Raw genomic sequence first — 18,224 nt, 5'->3', positions numbered from 1 at the left:
GCTTCAGGCGGCCGGCCAACTTTGCTTCACCTGCTCATTATGATTATTTCCAGTGTGCATCTAGGAGTAACTGCCCTGTTAATTGGGTCATCCATCAGCACCAGCTAACTACAAACTTGCATTACCCAAAACTCATATTTCAGATTTATTGTAAGAGTACACTTATGACACCACATTACAGCCCTGAGGTTCTTTTTGCTGCTGACGAGGAATCCATTCATCAAAATTCATATTGTAGCGGGCTGCTCTGATCCACAAACAAACAGGATCACGGAGGTGGAGGCTCGCACTAGGCTGACATCATAACATCCCGGTTTTGGGTGGTGGGGGGGGGTTGTGCAGAGGATCATGGAAGTTGTGCTGATAAGCTCTCGGAGAGCTCCAGTAAACTCAGTTGGTTGGTTCAATTCACTCACAGTTTTTCGGTGTGGCTTTATTCTTTCATTTGCTACACAGCGTACTCATTACTCTTGTGCCTTCTGCCATGGAGCCAGATGTGAATCTTGTTTTACTATTTTCCTTTGCATCTCATGGGTTTTTATTTTTCCAATTGGTTTGCAATTTTAACAAATACCTTGCTAAACCTTTTGCAAAATACATCAAATGCAGTACCCTTCATGAGAGCTCATCTTCATTGACCTTCCCTGATTGAAGGTTTTGAGGCAGTTGACAAGTTACTGAAGGGTAATGCATTTAATGTAATGTTAATCTACTGGCTACTCTTCATTTTCAATTTTAAAATATTTATTTTCCATGTCTCTCAGCATTTTAAATAAATTGCTCTCAATGATGATCAGATTTCAGATTCAGATTTAATGTCAGAGTACAGACATGACATACAACCCTGAGATTCTTTTTCCTGTGGGCCAGGCAGAAGTACCACATATTGGTAGATCAAAAACAAAACCGTACACAGCTTATACATGTAAATAAATAGAGGTATGTAAACAAATAAAGAAATGTAAGAAAGCTGCACCCGATGTGAAGTTATTTGTGTATTATTCTGGTTAGCGTGTGCCCTTTTGTGAGATCCCCAGGCATAAATAAAGACCACTGTTTGTTGATAACATGTGTCCAGCCTTAAATCTATTTGAACCCGTTGATCCTTTTCTGAACACAATAGGGTGACTCTCATAAAGTGTCTCTTTAACCCTGCTTAGTAAGATTCGCCCCAGTCAGAGGTTTCATCTGTAAACTTGGGGGAGGACAAGTTAATAATAATATTGTTCGGGCAGCTCCATGGAGGGGGTGATTCAGCGACAGTTAAATGCTTTCAAAGAATGTGACTGAAAATAAAGTTGAATGCTTATCTGGTTTATATCTTCAGTTTGTTCAGCGTATGCACAGTATGCATTTTTTTGTCTATTAATGCAGGTGTATTACTTAGGCATTGTAAGAGTATGCCTCAAATAACTGGAAAATACATTTATCTGGCATCACAGTGCTGGATATCAGGGGTTTTACCGCATAGTAATGGGCCTAAATGATCACTTGGAAAATAATGGGATCTCTCAATATCAAAAATGTGGAATCCACTTTGTAAAATAGTATGTAGAAATATTATTATATTCATTGAGATATTACATTTCATTGGGATCCATGGATCCATTTTTTTTAATGTAAAGCTGTTAAAGCCCTAAAATCGTGCATTTATTATTTTCAGCTCACAGGTGTTTCACCATGTCTGATAATAAAAGTAGCATATTACAGCGTGCAACCATCTGTAGCAAGAGTGAATTTTAGATTCCGTGCTAAGACATACTTAGTGTGACTTGGCACTGCAGCAACGCATTCTTTTGGGCGGTATTTATAACAGGTAACTTGAAAGTTCAAACTCCTGTGTTTGAGTTTATATCTGCAGTTTTATTTTGATCCATATGTGAGCTGTATCATCAAATACAAGGTCTAATTTCGTCTATAATTCCATCTGTTCGGCAGTCTGCCAATTTCTTTGCTACATGTTTGCTTTTGATAGGGTCTAACGTTACACTGAAAGCCTTTATTGTGGGTTTCTCTTTAGAAGTGCTCTGTAAATTAAATCTTTGGCTGGATTTTGAAAAAAGAAAAGTTAATGCTAGTATGCAGTGCAGAAAGTAGTTGTATCAGCCAATTAGATTAATAGAAATGAATAAGACTTATTCACACTTTGGAGTAAGGGGAAAAGATCAAGAGCATAGAAGTAATAAAAAAGTAACATCAGAAATTTATCACTTTGGACTCCATCTCAATCCCACGTGGTCGCTTTTGCTTCCCTGATTGCCAGAAGGTTCATTCTGCAACAATGTGAGGACGTTGTCCCTCCCACACATAATTGGATTTGATGGCACCCTTTTCTCTAGAGAAAACTGTGTTCAACTACTCCAATGAATATTACATTTTCTTCTCTTTGGGGTTCTTTTTTCAACTATTTTCAAAATTTATGTATATTATTTCTGGTCATTATTTATTTTCTTTCTTTTTTTAAAAAACCTATTAGTAGCTGATGCCTGATTTTACTCTCAATCGCTCAGGTTGGGGTAAGAAATTAGATTAGCAATAGATATTTTATTTTCCTTTTTATTTCTTCAGTAACATGGATCTTGTTTACCGTTGTTTATCATCCGTAATTCTATTTTATCTTTACCTGAACATTATATCATATGCATCCATGCAAACTGATTTTTTTTTTAACAAGCCAATAAAAAATTGAAAAAGAGAGAAATTTATCAATGAATTTTCAAAACTCAGCTGAATATTGCACAACATTATTGTTATAACTGGGAGTTCACCAGAAGCATCATTAAAATTGTTAGAATGTCTTTAGCAGCTTATCTTTGAAAGGATTTGTGGTTCTCTGTGATCTTCTGAGTGCTCGGTTTGGATTCACGCAGCTTCTATGCATTTTGTGTCCTTCATCGCGTCTCAATCTTGCTTAAATTAATTTGATTGGAGTTTATTTTTAATTTCTTTCAGTCATAAAATATTTACAAAAACACAATTTCAAATCAAAAACAGATAGCTATTGGTGAAATGAATTGTATAACTCCAACGAAGTTTTAAATGCTTCAGACATCAAATGTTCATGTGTGTGTTTTCAAACCTGCTGGAATGTGTGTAGATTGCATGAATTCTGATGACTGCAAATGTTGGGGCTTCCTCGATCAAAACATTAATTGAAAGGGCTCCAGCATAATACACAGTTCATAATCCTGAAAATGTATTTGAATTTGAGAAAGGAGCCGACAGACTTTTTTTTAATTGCAGTGTGGCATATGGTAGATACTGGTAATTGAAGCTGATGGTATTTAGGAACATAAGAAAATATGATACTCTATTTATTTAGCTTGATTTGTCTTATGACAAAACTATATTCACATATTCCCAATAGATCTTAGTTGTAGATATTCTAATTGTGATGGACCCACCAGTCACCTTCATAAATGTTCATGAATTTCTTTTGACAGCAGTTTCAGATAGGTAGGAGGAGCATCGAGTGGAAATAAATGCACGACTCTGGCATTCCCTGAAACATTTATTATGACACAATTAAAGGTCACTTGGAGGGCCCCATTTCTTATTTATAATGTACCCTCTCAATTTATTCTCTCTCTCTCTCTCTCTCTCTCCTCTCTCTCTCATGGTCATCAACCTCCTCTGATTCTTTTGACACTCACCTACATGGGCAGTTGGCAGTTAATGAGGCAGCACACATGTTTTTTGGGATGTAGGAGAAATCCAGATAACCAGTGAAATTCTATGCAGTCAAGAAGAGGACAAGGAATTCCACATTGACAGCACCTGAAGTCAGGATTAAAACCCAGTTCCACAAGCTACGAAGCTCACATCAGTTGCAACTGCCTTGTCACAGAATGGTTACCATGGAAGGAGATCATTTGCCCTTGGAGTCCAGTGCAGCTTTCCCTTATTGTCTGGCAAATCCACCTCCTATATGAATGCAACAATCAAATCTGTCTATTTATGCCACTGAAAGTCCATTCCTGATCCTAATCATGCCTTGGGGGTGGGGGGGGGGGTGGGTGGAAATCATATCCTGGTATTAATTTTTTAAAATTTAGACACACAGCACAGTAACAGATCATTTTGGCCTACACATCCGTGCCACCCAATTTACACCCCAGTACGTTTTGAATGGTGGGAGGAATCTGGAGCCCCTGGAGAAAACCCACGTGGATATGGGGAGAAGTAGAAATGCCCTACAGACAGTGCGGGATTTGAACCCTGGTCCGGTCTCAATCACTGGCGCCGTTAAGGCGTTGAACTAACTGCTACGCCAACCATGACCCCCTTTGGCTTTGTGAACTTGGATGGCCAGATGAATTCGTTTCACATATTGTTTCTGAGGTTGCTTAAAATGAAGCTAAAAATTTTAATGCGCTGTGGGATTTTTTTTTGCCTGAACGAATGGAAGTGTGGCATTCTCCATTCTACTGGATTTCCCCCAATTGTAACACCTTTTCTGCCGTAGACAAGCTAAAATTGCGGTCTGTGATTTAAATATATTAGGAGGGATGTAGCAATATTTTATACCTCAATCTACCCTTGTTTTTTTTTTTTGTTTTTTTTTAATTTTTTTTATTTTTCACACCATAAATCACATTAGCCATGATATACACTATTTCTTTTCACACATATACAGTGACTTTTTCTCCCCCCCCCCCCTTTCCTCCCAAACCACCCCCCCACCCCCCCCTCTCATCCATTTTAGGTATACAATCTAGGTTGCATTAATCCAGTCAGACAATGTTGTCATTCAACAAAATTACACCAGAAATTCTACTGAGTCCATTCTTTTCTTTCCTTCTCCTTCCATCAACTTAGGTAATGTTTGTCCCCGGTAGGTTTTCGCTATTGTATTTAATGTAAGGCTCCTATACTTGTTTGAATATTTCAATATTATTTCTTAACCAATATGTTATTTTTTTTTCTAATGGAATACATTTATTCATTTAAATTTGGTAGTTTCTTCCTTTTAATTTGGTTATGTATTCCATTAATATTTAAAGACATATAGTTCAGCGTAGCCCTTTTATATTTTGTTTATCTTCTCTTTCCGTTTTTCCATCATTACCCTTCCTCCTTTTCCATTTCTGTTTTCTTATTTTCAACTCTTCATAAGACAACATTCCTACAACATCTAACATTTTCCTTATTCTCCTATTTCTATCTTATTTATCCCCAATCTCCCCTTCACCTCCTGAGTTGTCCTTTATCCCTTGTCGGACAACCACATCTCCCCTCTCCATTTGGATTTGCGAATCCACTCGCAAGCGTCAACTGATTGTGCAGTGACCGCTATTTCCCCCCACCCCGCCTCCCCCAGAAAAGATTTCACTTTTCATATGTCACAAAGGTCCCTCTTTTAATTCCCTCCTTATTCTCTCTATTCCATTACCTTCCCTTATTAATTCTTATCTATACTATCTATATTTTCCTCTAAGTACAGATACATTCATGTATGCTCATTGTCTCTATTCACTCTTATACCTCTTTACCTGCATACATATCAATCGTGATCATTTTTACTCTCATTACCCGTCTTCATCCCTCAGTCTATTTTTGTCTTTACCCACATACATATCAGTCGTGATCATTTTAACTCTCATTACCCGTCTTCCTCCCTCAGTCTATTTTTGTAATTGTTCTGCAAATTTTCGTGCTTCTTCTGGATCCGAGAATAGTCTGTTTTGCTGTCCTGGAATAAATATTTTCAATACCGCTGGATGCTTTAGTATAAATTTATACCCTTTCTTCCATAAAATCGCCTTTGCTGTATTGAACTCTTTTCTCTTCTTTAGGAGTTCAAAACTTATATCTGGATAAATGAAGATTTTTTGCCCTTTATACTCCAGTGGTTTGTTGCCCTCTTTTACTTTTTCCATTGTCTTCTCCAGTACCTTTTCTCTTGTAGTATATCTTAGGAATTTTACTACAATAGATCTTGGTTTTTGTTGTGGTTGTGGTTTAGAGGCCAATACTCTATGTGCCCTTTCTATTTCCATTTCATGCTGTAGTTCTGGACATCCTAGGGTCTTAGGGATCCACTCTTTTATAAACTCCCTCATATTCTTGCCTTCTTCATCTTCCTTAAGGCCCACTATCTTTATGTTATTTCTTCTGTTATGGTTTTCCATTGTATCTATTTTTTGAGCTAGTAGTTCTTGTGTCTCTTTAGTTTTTTTATTAGATTTCTCCAATTTCTTTTTTAAGTCTTCTACCTCCATTTCTGCTGCTACTGCCCGCTCTTCCATCTTGTCCATTTTTTTTCCCATTTCTGTTAAGGTCATCTCCATTTTAATTATTTTCTCCTCTGTGTTGTTTATTCTTTTTCTTAAATCCTTAAATTCCTGTGTTTGCCATTCTTTAAATGATTCCATGTATCCTCTAATAAGAGCAAGTATATCCTTTACCTTGCCTCTCTTTTCTTCTTCTATTTCACCATACTCTTCCTCTTCTTCTTCCTCTGGGTTGACCATCTGTTGTTTCTTTGTTGCCCTTTCCTCCTCTTCTATCTTGTTTCTATTGTCTTCTGTGGTCTCTTCTTGCTGCAGGTGTTCTGCAGCTGTCGTTGCCGGCTGTGGAGATCGACTCCCCAGCTGGTCCCCCCTCCCGTCGGTGTGTTTTTTTTCATTCGCATCGCGCATGCGCGAAGTTTCGCGCATGCGCGGTTGCGCACTTTTGTTCGGCTCTGCGAGCCATTTTTGTAGTCCATTATTTACCGACCTGAGGGAGCGGGTTTCTCTCTCCGCAGCGGGCCTCTTCGGACAGGTAAGGCCTTCACCTTTTTCCTCCTTTGTCTTCTCTTCCTCTCTTCTTACCGTTGCTTTCGACTTTTCTTTTTTTGTCGCCATCTTCTTTCCACCTTTATACTCACTTTTCTGTAACTTTTATTTCTGTGCCTTTGTGTTTTCTCTTGTTTTTCCCGACTTTTCTGGAGAGCAATCTACCCTTGTTTATCACATTTATATATGATAAACATCCATTATTACCACTAAGATACAATTTTTTTTAGAGCTCAGAATTATAACAAGTACAAGATTCTTCCTCCTGTATGGACAAGGACGCAGGATGATTGTACAAACTAGCACCATATCGTGGGGAGCTATTCAAATAGAAGGGATAAAAGAGAATAGTAGTCATAGGGGATTGCATGGAAAATAAATCAGACAGTTTCTCTGCAGCAAAGACATAGAGTCCCAAAGTCAGTCTTGCTTGCTGGAGAGAACTTGGAGTGGGGATGGATCCAGCTGTGGAAGCTCAGGGGAAAATTGACAAGCAGAACCACAATGGTGATGATTGGTATACAAATTGGCAAAGGGTTATAGGATTAGAGAGGTTCAAAGCAGTGTGTGGTAGAAATGGGTTTTGATTTGTAGGACATTGGCACCAAAACTTAGGAAGGAGAGGTATTCTGTTGACATGAATTTATCTTGTATGATGCTGGGACCATGAAAAGCAAATTACACTATTTGCACTATATTCCAGTTTTCTTATCCCCATCTTTGAAGCAGACACTTCTGGATATGGAAATATAATTGCTGTATATTTCAATCATAACTTGACAGCTGAATTCCTGTGAAAATGCATTTGTTTATGATCCACTCATTATTTTGATGCGTCTTCCATCTTGGGATCATAGACTTCTTGATTAGGAAGGGCATCAAGGGGTGCAGGGAGAAAGCAGGAGAATGGGGTTGAAAAGGACAGTTATTCAGCCATAATGGGATGATAGGGCAGAGTCGATGGGCAGTTGACAGTAATTCTGCTCCTTTGTTTACTGGTCTTGTGATTTATATGTGCTAAGAAATTTCAACATCATCACAAAGTTTTGAGTGGAGGAATCAATCATTTGTTTTGAGCATGTATCTTAATACTAGACAAGATTACCCTTGTGACCCTTGTAGGATGTAATTTCTGGGCAGCTTCTCCGATCAAAGTGTTGAGTTAAGATATTGCAATGTTGTATTTAAATACTGCAGTCACTTTTTTCATTCATGTTCCAGACATCCCAGGGGCAACCTAGATAGAGTTGAGCCCTTTAACTTGTGCCTTTTACACTTGCTTCAGTGTTGAACACCAATGCCGGATATGGATTTTGTATGCTAATTAGAGTGTGCTCTAGTCACATCAAACCAACCATGGTAAGCCATTTGAGATCACAGGGTATTCCCAGAGGCTTTCTTGTTTAGTCCCCAGAATGTGCTGAGGGACCAAGATGGATAAGACATTCAGATATAGGAAAGAAGTAGGCCATTTGGCCCTTTGAGTCCACTCCATCATCAGCTGATCCATTCTCCCACTCAGTCCCACTCCCCTGCCTTCTCCCCATACCCCTACTGTTCAGATAGTTGTCAATCTCTGCTTTAAATACACCCAATGACTTGGTCTCTACAGCTACCCATGGCAACAAATTCCAAAGGTTCACCACTCTCTGGCTAAAGAGATTCCTTCGCATCTCTTTTTTAAATGGGCACCCTTTAATCCTGAAGTTGTGGCCTCTTGTCCTTGACTCCTCTACCATGGCAAATAACTTTATCACATCTACTTTGTTCAGGTCTTTAAACATTTGAAGTGCTTTTATGGAGCCCTCCTCATTCTTCTGAATTCCAAGGAGTCCAGACCAAGAGCTGTCAAACATTCCTCATATGCTAATCCCTTCATCCCGGAATCATTCTTGAGAATCTTCACTGAACCCTCTCCAATGCCAGCACATCTTTTCTTCAAAAAGGAACCCAGACCTGTCCCCCGTACTCTGAGAGAGGCCTCACCAGTGCCTCATCAAGGCTCCAAATCACATCCTATTCCTCCGGAAATGAATGACGACATGGTATTCGCCTTCTTCACCACTAACTCAACCTGGAGGTTAACCTTTAGAGTATCCTACATGAGGTCTCCCAAGTTCCTTTGCACCTCCGAATTTTCTCCTCATTCAAATAATAATCTGCCCTTTAATTCCTTCTCCCAAAGTGCACGACTGTACACTTTCCAAGATTATATTTGCCACTTCTTTGCCCATTCTAATCTTTCTAAGTCTCTCTCCATCCTCTCCATTTCCTCTTCACTACCTGCCCCTCCATCTATCTTTGTATCCCAATATGTACCATCAGTGCACATGTTACTTAATCAAAACAATCAGATCATTGTGCACTACTTAAAACAGTGCGCTATGTCGTTGAATGCCCCACCAGCTGTACCGAGGCTTCCAATGTCAATTGTTGAGTCTACTACTAATTTTGCATATCCACACAGTTCATAAATCAAATATGGATGGACTTAAAAAATCCAAGTAAAGGGCATTAACTTTTATTGAGCTGAGCAGCACTTTCAGACTGTAGAATCATTATTTTCACCAGTCATTTACAACATGGCAAAATAACTGATCATTCACAAGGTATTTAAACGCACTCTCATCCTGTGAAAATCAAAAATACTACAGTAGCTACATTTTTATCTCTTTCAAATACTGAATTACAAAAATTAAATGCTGTATGTAAAGCCACACATTCGTCACTAGACTCATATATTACGATATTTAATTCAACAATTGTCTACAGTGTTTTTTCAAGAAATAAATGTATCATTTAGAAGGCAAGGTGTCAAATGATTATGTAGTACTATTTATGAATAAAGTACCATTATAACAGGAAATTATGATTTAAGAGAAGATTCTTTTGACAAGGTACTTATTCTTTACATATTTGATTTGCTGATCAAACATTCTCTTTCATCCAATTGTTACTTAGGCAAATTTTCAGGAATAAACACTTCACCTTTTACATCTGTGGTAACATTGGGTTGCATAGAATACAATCGTGCAAAGTGAAGGGTACTGTACATTTTTATAGCAAAGCGCAAGCCCAGCTTGATCCAGATGTCAGTAGTATTTTAGCTTGTGGTTAAGGTTTCAATTATACATGTGCAGCGATGGAACATCATTTTTTTTTCTGGGATTGATCTTCTTATAATACTTTGTTAAGATATTGCCATAGGAAGGAAGTGAGATGATTTACTTTCTTTCTTTGTCCTTTTGCCTCTCATTGTTACTCCCCTTTGGTTCAAAGCTACAAACATTTGTCGGCCATTATGCATCCATTTTGTGGAAGCATATGTATTGTAATTGTTTTCCTCGATAAGCTCCCTAAAATTGCAGTCTTCATTACAGTTTTTCTGTGGAAACATAGAAAATAAAATGCTCATTATTACTGTGGAAGAACAGGTAACAATATTTGGAATTGACAGTGATAACACCTGAAATTATTCTGCATTATGTAATGATACCATTTCAGGAATTAGATGAATGATTCCAATTGAATTCTGAAGATGATGTTTAGCCTGTCTGTCCAGGTAGGATAGTACAATACACCAAATCTCTTCCCTGCTCTGAAGATGTAACTTTCAATTGCAGTTCTGAGCAATTTTCAGATCTAATAAGACTTTTATTTTAGCATTTACTCTATTGGCTCCTAATACTGTAATTGGTATCCAAGTGCAGTTTCAATTCCAGTCTAAGTGAAACCTCAATGGCTTTCTCGCCAGTCTCACCTATAGGGTTCCAAACTATTGTTAGAAAAAAATGTATATCCTTTTAAGCATCCAAAAGTGGCCATACTACTGGCCCATCCCCACAAGGAATGTTCAAACCCTTTTGGAGCTGTAAAAAGGAAGGATTTGTGTGCTTTCATCACCCTCTTGGTGAAGTATTGTTTAGATGGTTGCACAACTGGTGTTTCAACTAGCATGAGAAGTTGTAATACTATCTTTCTTTGCTGCTGTATACAAGTCCAGAATGCAATTAATCCTGTGGTTGTAATGACCTAAAAGGATACAAAAGTGTTAAATGATTTATCGAAATAGGAGCAACCTGTGTTGGATGATCGATTTTTTTTCAAACATTGATTATCCAAAGTCAGAGTCATTACATCAAAGCACTAAACAATAATTTAAATCATATTGTAGCAGAGACGTCTGCAGCCACCAAAAAGTTTTGTTTGGCTTGGTGCTGGGAGAGGTTAAGTTTCAAGACTATATTTGTCTCTCTATTGGGTCCTTAAGAATTCCTCCTAAAAGTATGGAACATTGAGACTTGCTTTTATGTAACGTGTCACAGAACAATGAATGAGAAAAAAGTAGGTATGTTTCCCACTGTCCTGCAGTAACTTAATATGGAATTTTAAATAATTTTGTTCAAAATTTGTGTTAGGGCAGCACGATTAGCTTAGTGGTTAGCTTAACGCTATTACAGCGCCAGAGAATGGGTTCGAATCCTGCGCTGTCTGTATCTGCATGGGTTTCCTCTGGGTGCTCCAGTTTCCTCCCACCGTTTGAAAACATACCAGGTCAATTGGCAGCACAGACTTATGGGTCGAAATTGCCTGTTACTGTTCTGTATGTCTAAAAAAAAATTTAATTTTCAAAAGAAAATATTTATATTTTTAATATGGGTTATGTAAAAATCAATAGTATCAATAAGTTTGTCAGTTACAAAACGGTTTGGATTGCTGCGCTACTCTTAATTCGCAGTGTTGTGTCTTGTCTTCAAGTCAAAATGTATGAAGTATGCCAATGCTTGAACACAATAGAACTGTTTTCTATATAGAATGGAAATATGGAAAAGATAACTAGGATGTTGCCCGGACTTCAGGAATGGAGTTACAGGGAAAGGTTAAACAGATTAGGACTTTATTCCCTCAGCATAGAAGAATGAGGCGAGATTTGAGTGAGGTATTTAAAATTGAGGGGGAGAGACAGAATAAATGTAGATAGGATTTTTCTACTGAGGACAGGTGAGATACAAACCAGAGAACATGGCTTAAGAGTGAAAAGGGAAAGGTTTCGGGGGAACATGAGGGGAAATTTCTTCACACAGAGAGTAGTGGTGAATGCAGGCTCAATTTTAACATTTAAGAGGAATTTGGACAGGTACGTGAATGAGAGAGGTATGGAGGGCTCTGGACTGGGTTCAGGTCAGTGGGACAAGGTAAAAAAAATGGGTTTGACTCAGACTAGAAGGGACAAAGGGGCCTGTTGCTGTGCTATAGTATTCTATGGTTCTATAACTAAGATTTAGAGGCATAACTTTTCTTTGTGAGGCAAAACGTAGCCTGTTCATTTGTACATTTTGTTTTTGCATTCAACTTCAAGAACTTGCTAAAGTTGATGTTATTGGAGTGATAACGGATGTGAAAGAAAGTCAGTTGATTTTACGACCTGTTGCTACCAGTCCTCTGACTGTTGCCATTTTCACAGACCCCTACCACTTTTGGTCAAATGCACTTGCTGTAAAATATTCAATTTGGTGATCTATTACGTGGATCGGACTTGAGTTGCGTGGCTGACTATTTCAGTTCTAATGAAAACCCACTGACCTAAAATGCTGACTCTTTTTCTCCACACACGCTGCCTGATTGGCTGAGTGCATTTTCTGTTTGTTTGCCATTTTGCAGGCAGATCTGACCATGTCCAATCCATTCTCTGATCAATATTACTGTCAGCACAGCGGTGGAGATCCAATTTTTAAAATACTTGTATCCTGTGCAAAGCAAAGGAACGGGCCTCTCGAAAACCCACCCCAGGCTCCTTGCCTCCATCATATCTCCTGCCTGAAACTGCCCTGGACCAAACCCAACAAGCTGCATCAGGGGAGCAGATTACTGGTTCCATTTAACTGAAGCAAAAGCCCAGAAGTGAATTTTTGGCTCAGATGATAGACAAAATTTACAAGTTGTAAATTGATCTTTTTGTTCATTGAAATGAGATTACTTTTATCGTCAGGGAATGCATTGTCTGTGCGCCTCTTTCACCACCACAAGCTGGAAGACTTGGTTCCAAAAAGTTTGTGGGTTGAGTTGGATAGTCCAGGAAAAAAAAATCCACTTAATCAAAGGCCATTGGATTGACACAGTATTAGAGTGTTTATGTCATTAACATGATTTCACCATAACTGCACTTTAACATGTTTGCAAGCCCCACTTATATGGAGTTGCTAGCACTTGCTCCATTTAGCCTGATTAAAACCAGCCTGCAGTGATTGAATCACCAGACCATGGTGGTTTACAGGAAGAGATAGCAAAACACAAAGGAATGGATATTCACATTTTTGCAATATGATTTTCCGACTTGACTTTTTAAAAGGAAGAGAAAATAAGTCAGATAGCCCACCCAGCTCACAGCGAAGCAAATGATGGCAGTGATAGCGGGAGAAGCAGCAACTGATACTTGCCACTGACCTCTTGGTTACTGATACTTCCTGCTTTCTCAAAATCAAAGATGTTGATTAATGAAGACTAAATTACCTGGCAGTCAGAACAGGGGAACAAGGTCAAGCAGTGCCAGCATCGTGGATACCACAGTTGTGCACGTGCTCTGTTTCAAATGGCTTGGAGAGGGATTTCAGGACAGCCTATAAAAGAGAGCTGTTGAATAACAGTGAAATACCTCATGCAGTGCAAGGCATGCCTGAAAGCATAAGTAAATTGCCAATTTGTATGGGGCATTTCAGTTCCCACATTCCATATGGTTTTGCATGGTGGCCAACTCCATTTCAACACTTGCAAACAAAACCATCACATTATCATTTTGTATTATTTTCCATCACTGCAAGAGCAAAAGCACTTGTATCTGAGTGTTGCATTTGAAGATCAAACTTCAATCATACAATACATATTTCTGGATTAACAATATTCAAAGTGGACGTCACAGAGCCCCCAAAATATTAGTCGGATTGCTACTGAAGTACCAATGCAGGGGAATGGTGTAGGTTCTGTGCCGCACATATTTGGCAGTCTTCTCCTGGAGTCATTACTGCCTATCCTCCAAAGCTCGTACTCTTCCCTGCCAGCCAGCCCAGAATGCTGTCACACTTGGTGAGATGGGCTGCTTGATAGGTCCAAATCTGCTCAAGGATATCTTCTACAGTCACATCATAGAAGACAAAGGGGAAGCAAAGGAGAGATCTTAAAGATCTTAAATGCAGAACAATGATCAACTGATCTTTATATTTTTTTTGTGTGATGATTGGATTGGAGATGTGTTGTCGATTTAGCATGGGGATGTTGTCACCCTCCTGGGGGGATGTTGAGATGCTCAGCAACTGAAATTAAAATGGAAGCTGCTATTGGGTGGGGAGTTAGGATTATCTGCTTGTTCATCTTTTGATTAAACATTTTATTCCACCCTTTGTCCTTTTTTCTTCTTCCCTCTGTCTTCTTCCCGTATCCCAGTTGATTTCAAGGTATCAGACCATCTTAGTAAACTGAGAAGGGTGCACAGAGAGCAACAAATTTAGAGACCTGTGTTATAATAGACAGCATAGCTATTTTTTTCTTGCTGATGTTTTGGACAATTGAATTGCTGTTGGCTGCATGACTCTTGTTGTACAAGAATGTTTTTGTGTGAGGAATTTTGGACAGATGGAAGGAAGGAAGTGGTTGAAAGATATTCCTTTTCTCCATTTCCACCTCCTTTAGTCTGGCACCTAGTGATAAATAGTCTTAAGAGTGGATAGCTGAATGATGACTAAGTCTCGATTGCTGCTCAACTGGCAAGCATTGATCAGTTGTGACCTTTTTGCAAATCAATGCAGACTGCCTGAACAAAGGAATAAACCGATTTGTGTGTGTGGTTCCTGCACATATTCTTAGATTTAGCCCCCGGGGAGTGTGAGTGTATTTGATGGATCCATGTGCTCCAGGGCAGTCTGCCCAGAGAGGAAAAGAAGCACATAACTTCCTCTAGGATGGATCCTTCATTAACATAGCTATGTGATTGACAGATTCTTGAAACAACATAGTATGGATAAGATGGGTTCCCTCTATGCCTTAATAATTTTATGATTCTGCAACCTTTGAGAAGCCATTGATACTTATTATTTTCAGTGCCACTGGTCACCCTCTGCTTCTGCAATGCTTTGTACACCTTGATGAATGCATCCCAAGAGAAGCAGTGTCCTTGTTCATTGCTTCTTGCTGAGGTGAATAGGATTACAACTCACTTAAAAAGGTTGGTGCATAAACTGAATATGAACTCTTCAGGACTGGAAGCATTCCTGATTAAGAAAATTGATGTTTTAGGAAACAGGATTACTGATGACTAAAAGAGCACCATTTACTTTCTGTGTACAGACATACCTTGCTATATAATTTTCCAGATTTGTTCATTGCTAGATAATAGTCACTTTCTACACCTTTGATAGCAACCACTCCAATGGCCACTGTTCTTATTTCCAGAATACCTGAAATGGATAAAAATATCATTATTTACCAACATACACTCATTGTGAATTATTCATTATTGAAGCATTATAGTTTTAGTCAAAATTAATCATCGCCACCTTCTCAGTTCTGGCTAAGAATTACAACATAGTTAAGATATTTAAAAAGTTTCAACAGGCGCAATTCCATGAATGGATGGCAGATATTCTATTTCCAGGGCAAAACGGAATCATGGCCTTAAACTAAACTACAAAAAATAAATGCAAGTAAACAAAATATTCATTTAGTGTTTATATGAACCATAAATAACTCTAGCCAAACATATTTAAAGAGCAAGGGAAATGTAGCAACTTCAATTTGTAATATTCAAAAATGATGATGCATTCTGGAAATAGCACAGGCACCACATACAATTTTTTTTGCAAAACAGTATGTTGTTAGCCACAATAAATTAAATATGCCATGGGCCCAGCATGGTTAGTGTAGTGCTTAGAGCAATACTATTACAGCACCAGCGATTCGGGTTTGAATCCTGCGCTGTCTATAAGAACTTTGAATGTTCTTCCTGTGTCTGCGTGGGTTTCCTCTGGGTGAACCAGTTTCCTCCTACCCTTCAAACGTGCAGGTTAATTGGGTATTTTATCATGGGCTGGAAGGGCCTGTTACCGTGCTATATGTTTAAATTTAAATTTAAAAAGTTATACTGTGAAAGCATTCCCATGCTCTTTACCATAAGTAAAGTTGTGGATTAATTTGAGCAGTGAAAGTAAAAGATAAGTTGCAGTTAGTTTTGAAATGTAATCCAGTGAATTCTATGAAAGAATATATTTTACAAAGATCTGATATGAAACTAATGACCTGTTGAACAAATAGGTTAGCTGTGGGCTTTAATGTGAAACTAAAAATTTTGATAACCTAACAACATTTTAATAGCTTTAAATTAAATCAATACATTAATTTAGCATTTACACTATTTCAGATATAAAGAGAGATTTGATTTAAAAAAAATGCCAATATTCATTAAATTTTCTCCCTGCAGCATCCAGGCACCTGAATAACAGTGCTATAAAGCACCCCTTGCTTGGTGTGAATTGATCTTGCATTTCATTGTGATCCTATTCTCTGCAAATTGTGCTCTATCCGAGGAGTTGAGACAAAATTAAAACTCATTTTGAAAATGAATATAAATTCAGAAGGTAAAATTGGTGTTATTCAGAATCAACTACTAAAAAAAACTGTTGTGACAGTTGACACATTTTACATAGGTCTCTTATATTTTTGTTGTTTTAAGACATGGTGCCCATCAAATTGTTGAGAAACTAGGGATGTATTCAGACCCTGGAAATGTTACTGAGAAGGATTACAAAGCAGAACTGTCCATTTATTTGTGGTATTTCAATATGATTGTCAGTTTGACAGGAATGTGACGTGATTTTTGTTTTTAACTCATCAAATTCACTTGGACTAGATAAGATATGGTGTAAGTAAAGAGGCAACCTTCCTCCCACCATGTTCTATTTCCCATGGCTTAACCCAACTTCAGAAGAATACCTCCTCTCTCCCCTTTTGCTTGGCCATTCATTTTCTTCCATGAGATTACCATTTTATGACAAATTATGGAAAGTATCTGATAGTAAATATGGTTGAAAGGTGGGAACATCAAACATGAACCTTTTCGCTATATTTAAAAGGCAACATCTTAAAAATACTAATGAAATGGATAATTTTGGTGTTCTCCCTCTCCTCTCTACAATGCTTTGTTATATTTTATACTATGTATAGATATGTTTTTGGAAGATAGATCGTGGGGTTTTATTTAGGTCACAAACAGATGCAAACACTTCAAACCGGATCTCATTTTAAAATGCAAGAGTTGTGCATAAGGTGATGCCTACAAGACAATAGACTCCTGTGCTGGAGATTTTCACAACAAGGTGCAAATGGAAGGGCTCATCTTAGGAAATTGATAAGATTTGAATTGATTTTGGGAGTCAGCAAGCTGCTTTGGTGGAGTGTGCTGTTTTAGGAAGGTCATGTGGACAGATTTTTCTCGAAGTGTGTGACACCGAGAGAGAGAGAGAGAGAGAGAGAGTGCTGGTTTTCTGCAGTGGCTTTTGGAAGCTTGTTTGAAACCCCATTTTGAAGATGGGTTGTGAGTTCTGAGTTCAACCTGTTGAAAGCCCTTGTGGTCCATGCAAGAGGAGATGGCTGGCTGTATAATGTTTTGCCTAAGATAAAGGAAACGATATGGAAAACCCTAATGGGGCATATTTTTTCGTTTTTCGTGTGTGTCCAACGAGCAACAAATATTTCTCTGAAAATGACAAGAATCTTCCTGAGCAGTAACCACTTAGCTTTCAGGCACCAAAGTCTTGTGAAGATTCATAAATGTTAAATTCTGCGCACAGTATAAGAATTGTGTGATACCGGTGAACTTGGAGGAGTGAGGTGAGATTGGAGTGTGAATTAAAGAACTTTTCTGAATTTACACACCCATTACATACACGTGTGCTTAGAATTAGGAGGGGGTTAAGTTGATAGTAATAAGTTAAAGTTTGATCCTGCTTTTATGTTTAAAGAAAATTAAAAGTAACTTTTGTTTAAGTAACCATTTGTCTTGGTGAATTTCTATTACTGTTGGGTTTTGGGGTCCTCTCAAAAACCAGTTCTTGCCTTGGATGAAATTTAATCAGAGGTGGATGTAGTTCAGCTAGCAATTTTGACTATATAATTTAGCATTTTACTACTACAGTTTATATTGATTTTTTGAAAACAGTAGTTATTTTTATTGTTAGTTATTTCAATACCACATATGGATCAACTATTAAATCTTTTTCTCTGTGCAGGATGTTATAATTTCTTGTATAAAATGATATCTGCTGTTGTCCAATCTAACTGGATTGCAATTTCCTCTGATTCTCTGCACCATCCAGTTTCATGTTTTCTGCAGATTTGGTCAATTTGCTTTGAGTTTCTGAATCTAGATTCTTGATGTAAATTAGAAACAGTAGTTGTGCC

At 38.0% G+C, this 18,224-nt stretch overlaps 2 protein-coding genes across 2 annotated transcripts in view; one reads left to right on the top strand and one right to left on the bottom strand.

Moving 5' to 3' along the window:
* LOC138749855 (protein FAM227B-like) overlaps positions 1-18,224 on the top strand; it is a 141,120-nt gene that overhangs the window by 43,217 nt on the left and 79,679 nt on the right. The gene's annotated exons all lie outside the window — the stretch shown is intronic.
* fgf7 (fibroblast growth factor 7) overlaps positions 9,294-18,224 on the bottom strand; it is a 40,646-nt gene continuing 31,715 nt past the window's right edge. Inside the window, exons 3-4 of the mRNA XM_069911818.1 lie at positions 15,123-15,226; positions 9,294-10,164 (exon numbers count right to left, since the gene is read on the bottom strand). Coding sequence (XP_069767919.1) covers positions 9,970-10,164; positions 15,123-15,226 — 299 coding nt within the window. The 3' untranslated portion in view covers positions 9,294-9,969. The remainder of the gene's footprint in view (positions 10,165-15,122; positions 15,227-18,224) is intronic.

The sequence above is a fragment of the Narcine bancroftii genome, chromosome 14 (genome assembly GCF_036971445.1).
Source record: "Narcine bancroftii isolate sNarBan1 chromosome 14, sNarBan1.hap1, whole genome shotgun sequence".
NCBI classification, from domain to species: domain Eukaryota; kingdom Metazoa; phylum Chordata; class Chondrichthyes; order Torpediniformes; family Narcinidae; genus Narcine; species Narcine bancroftii.
Note: the sequence above shows the minus strand (reverse complement) of the source record. Positions and strands in the feature narration are given on the sequence as shown.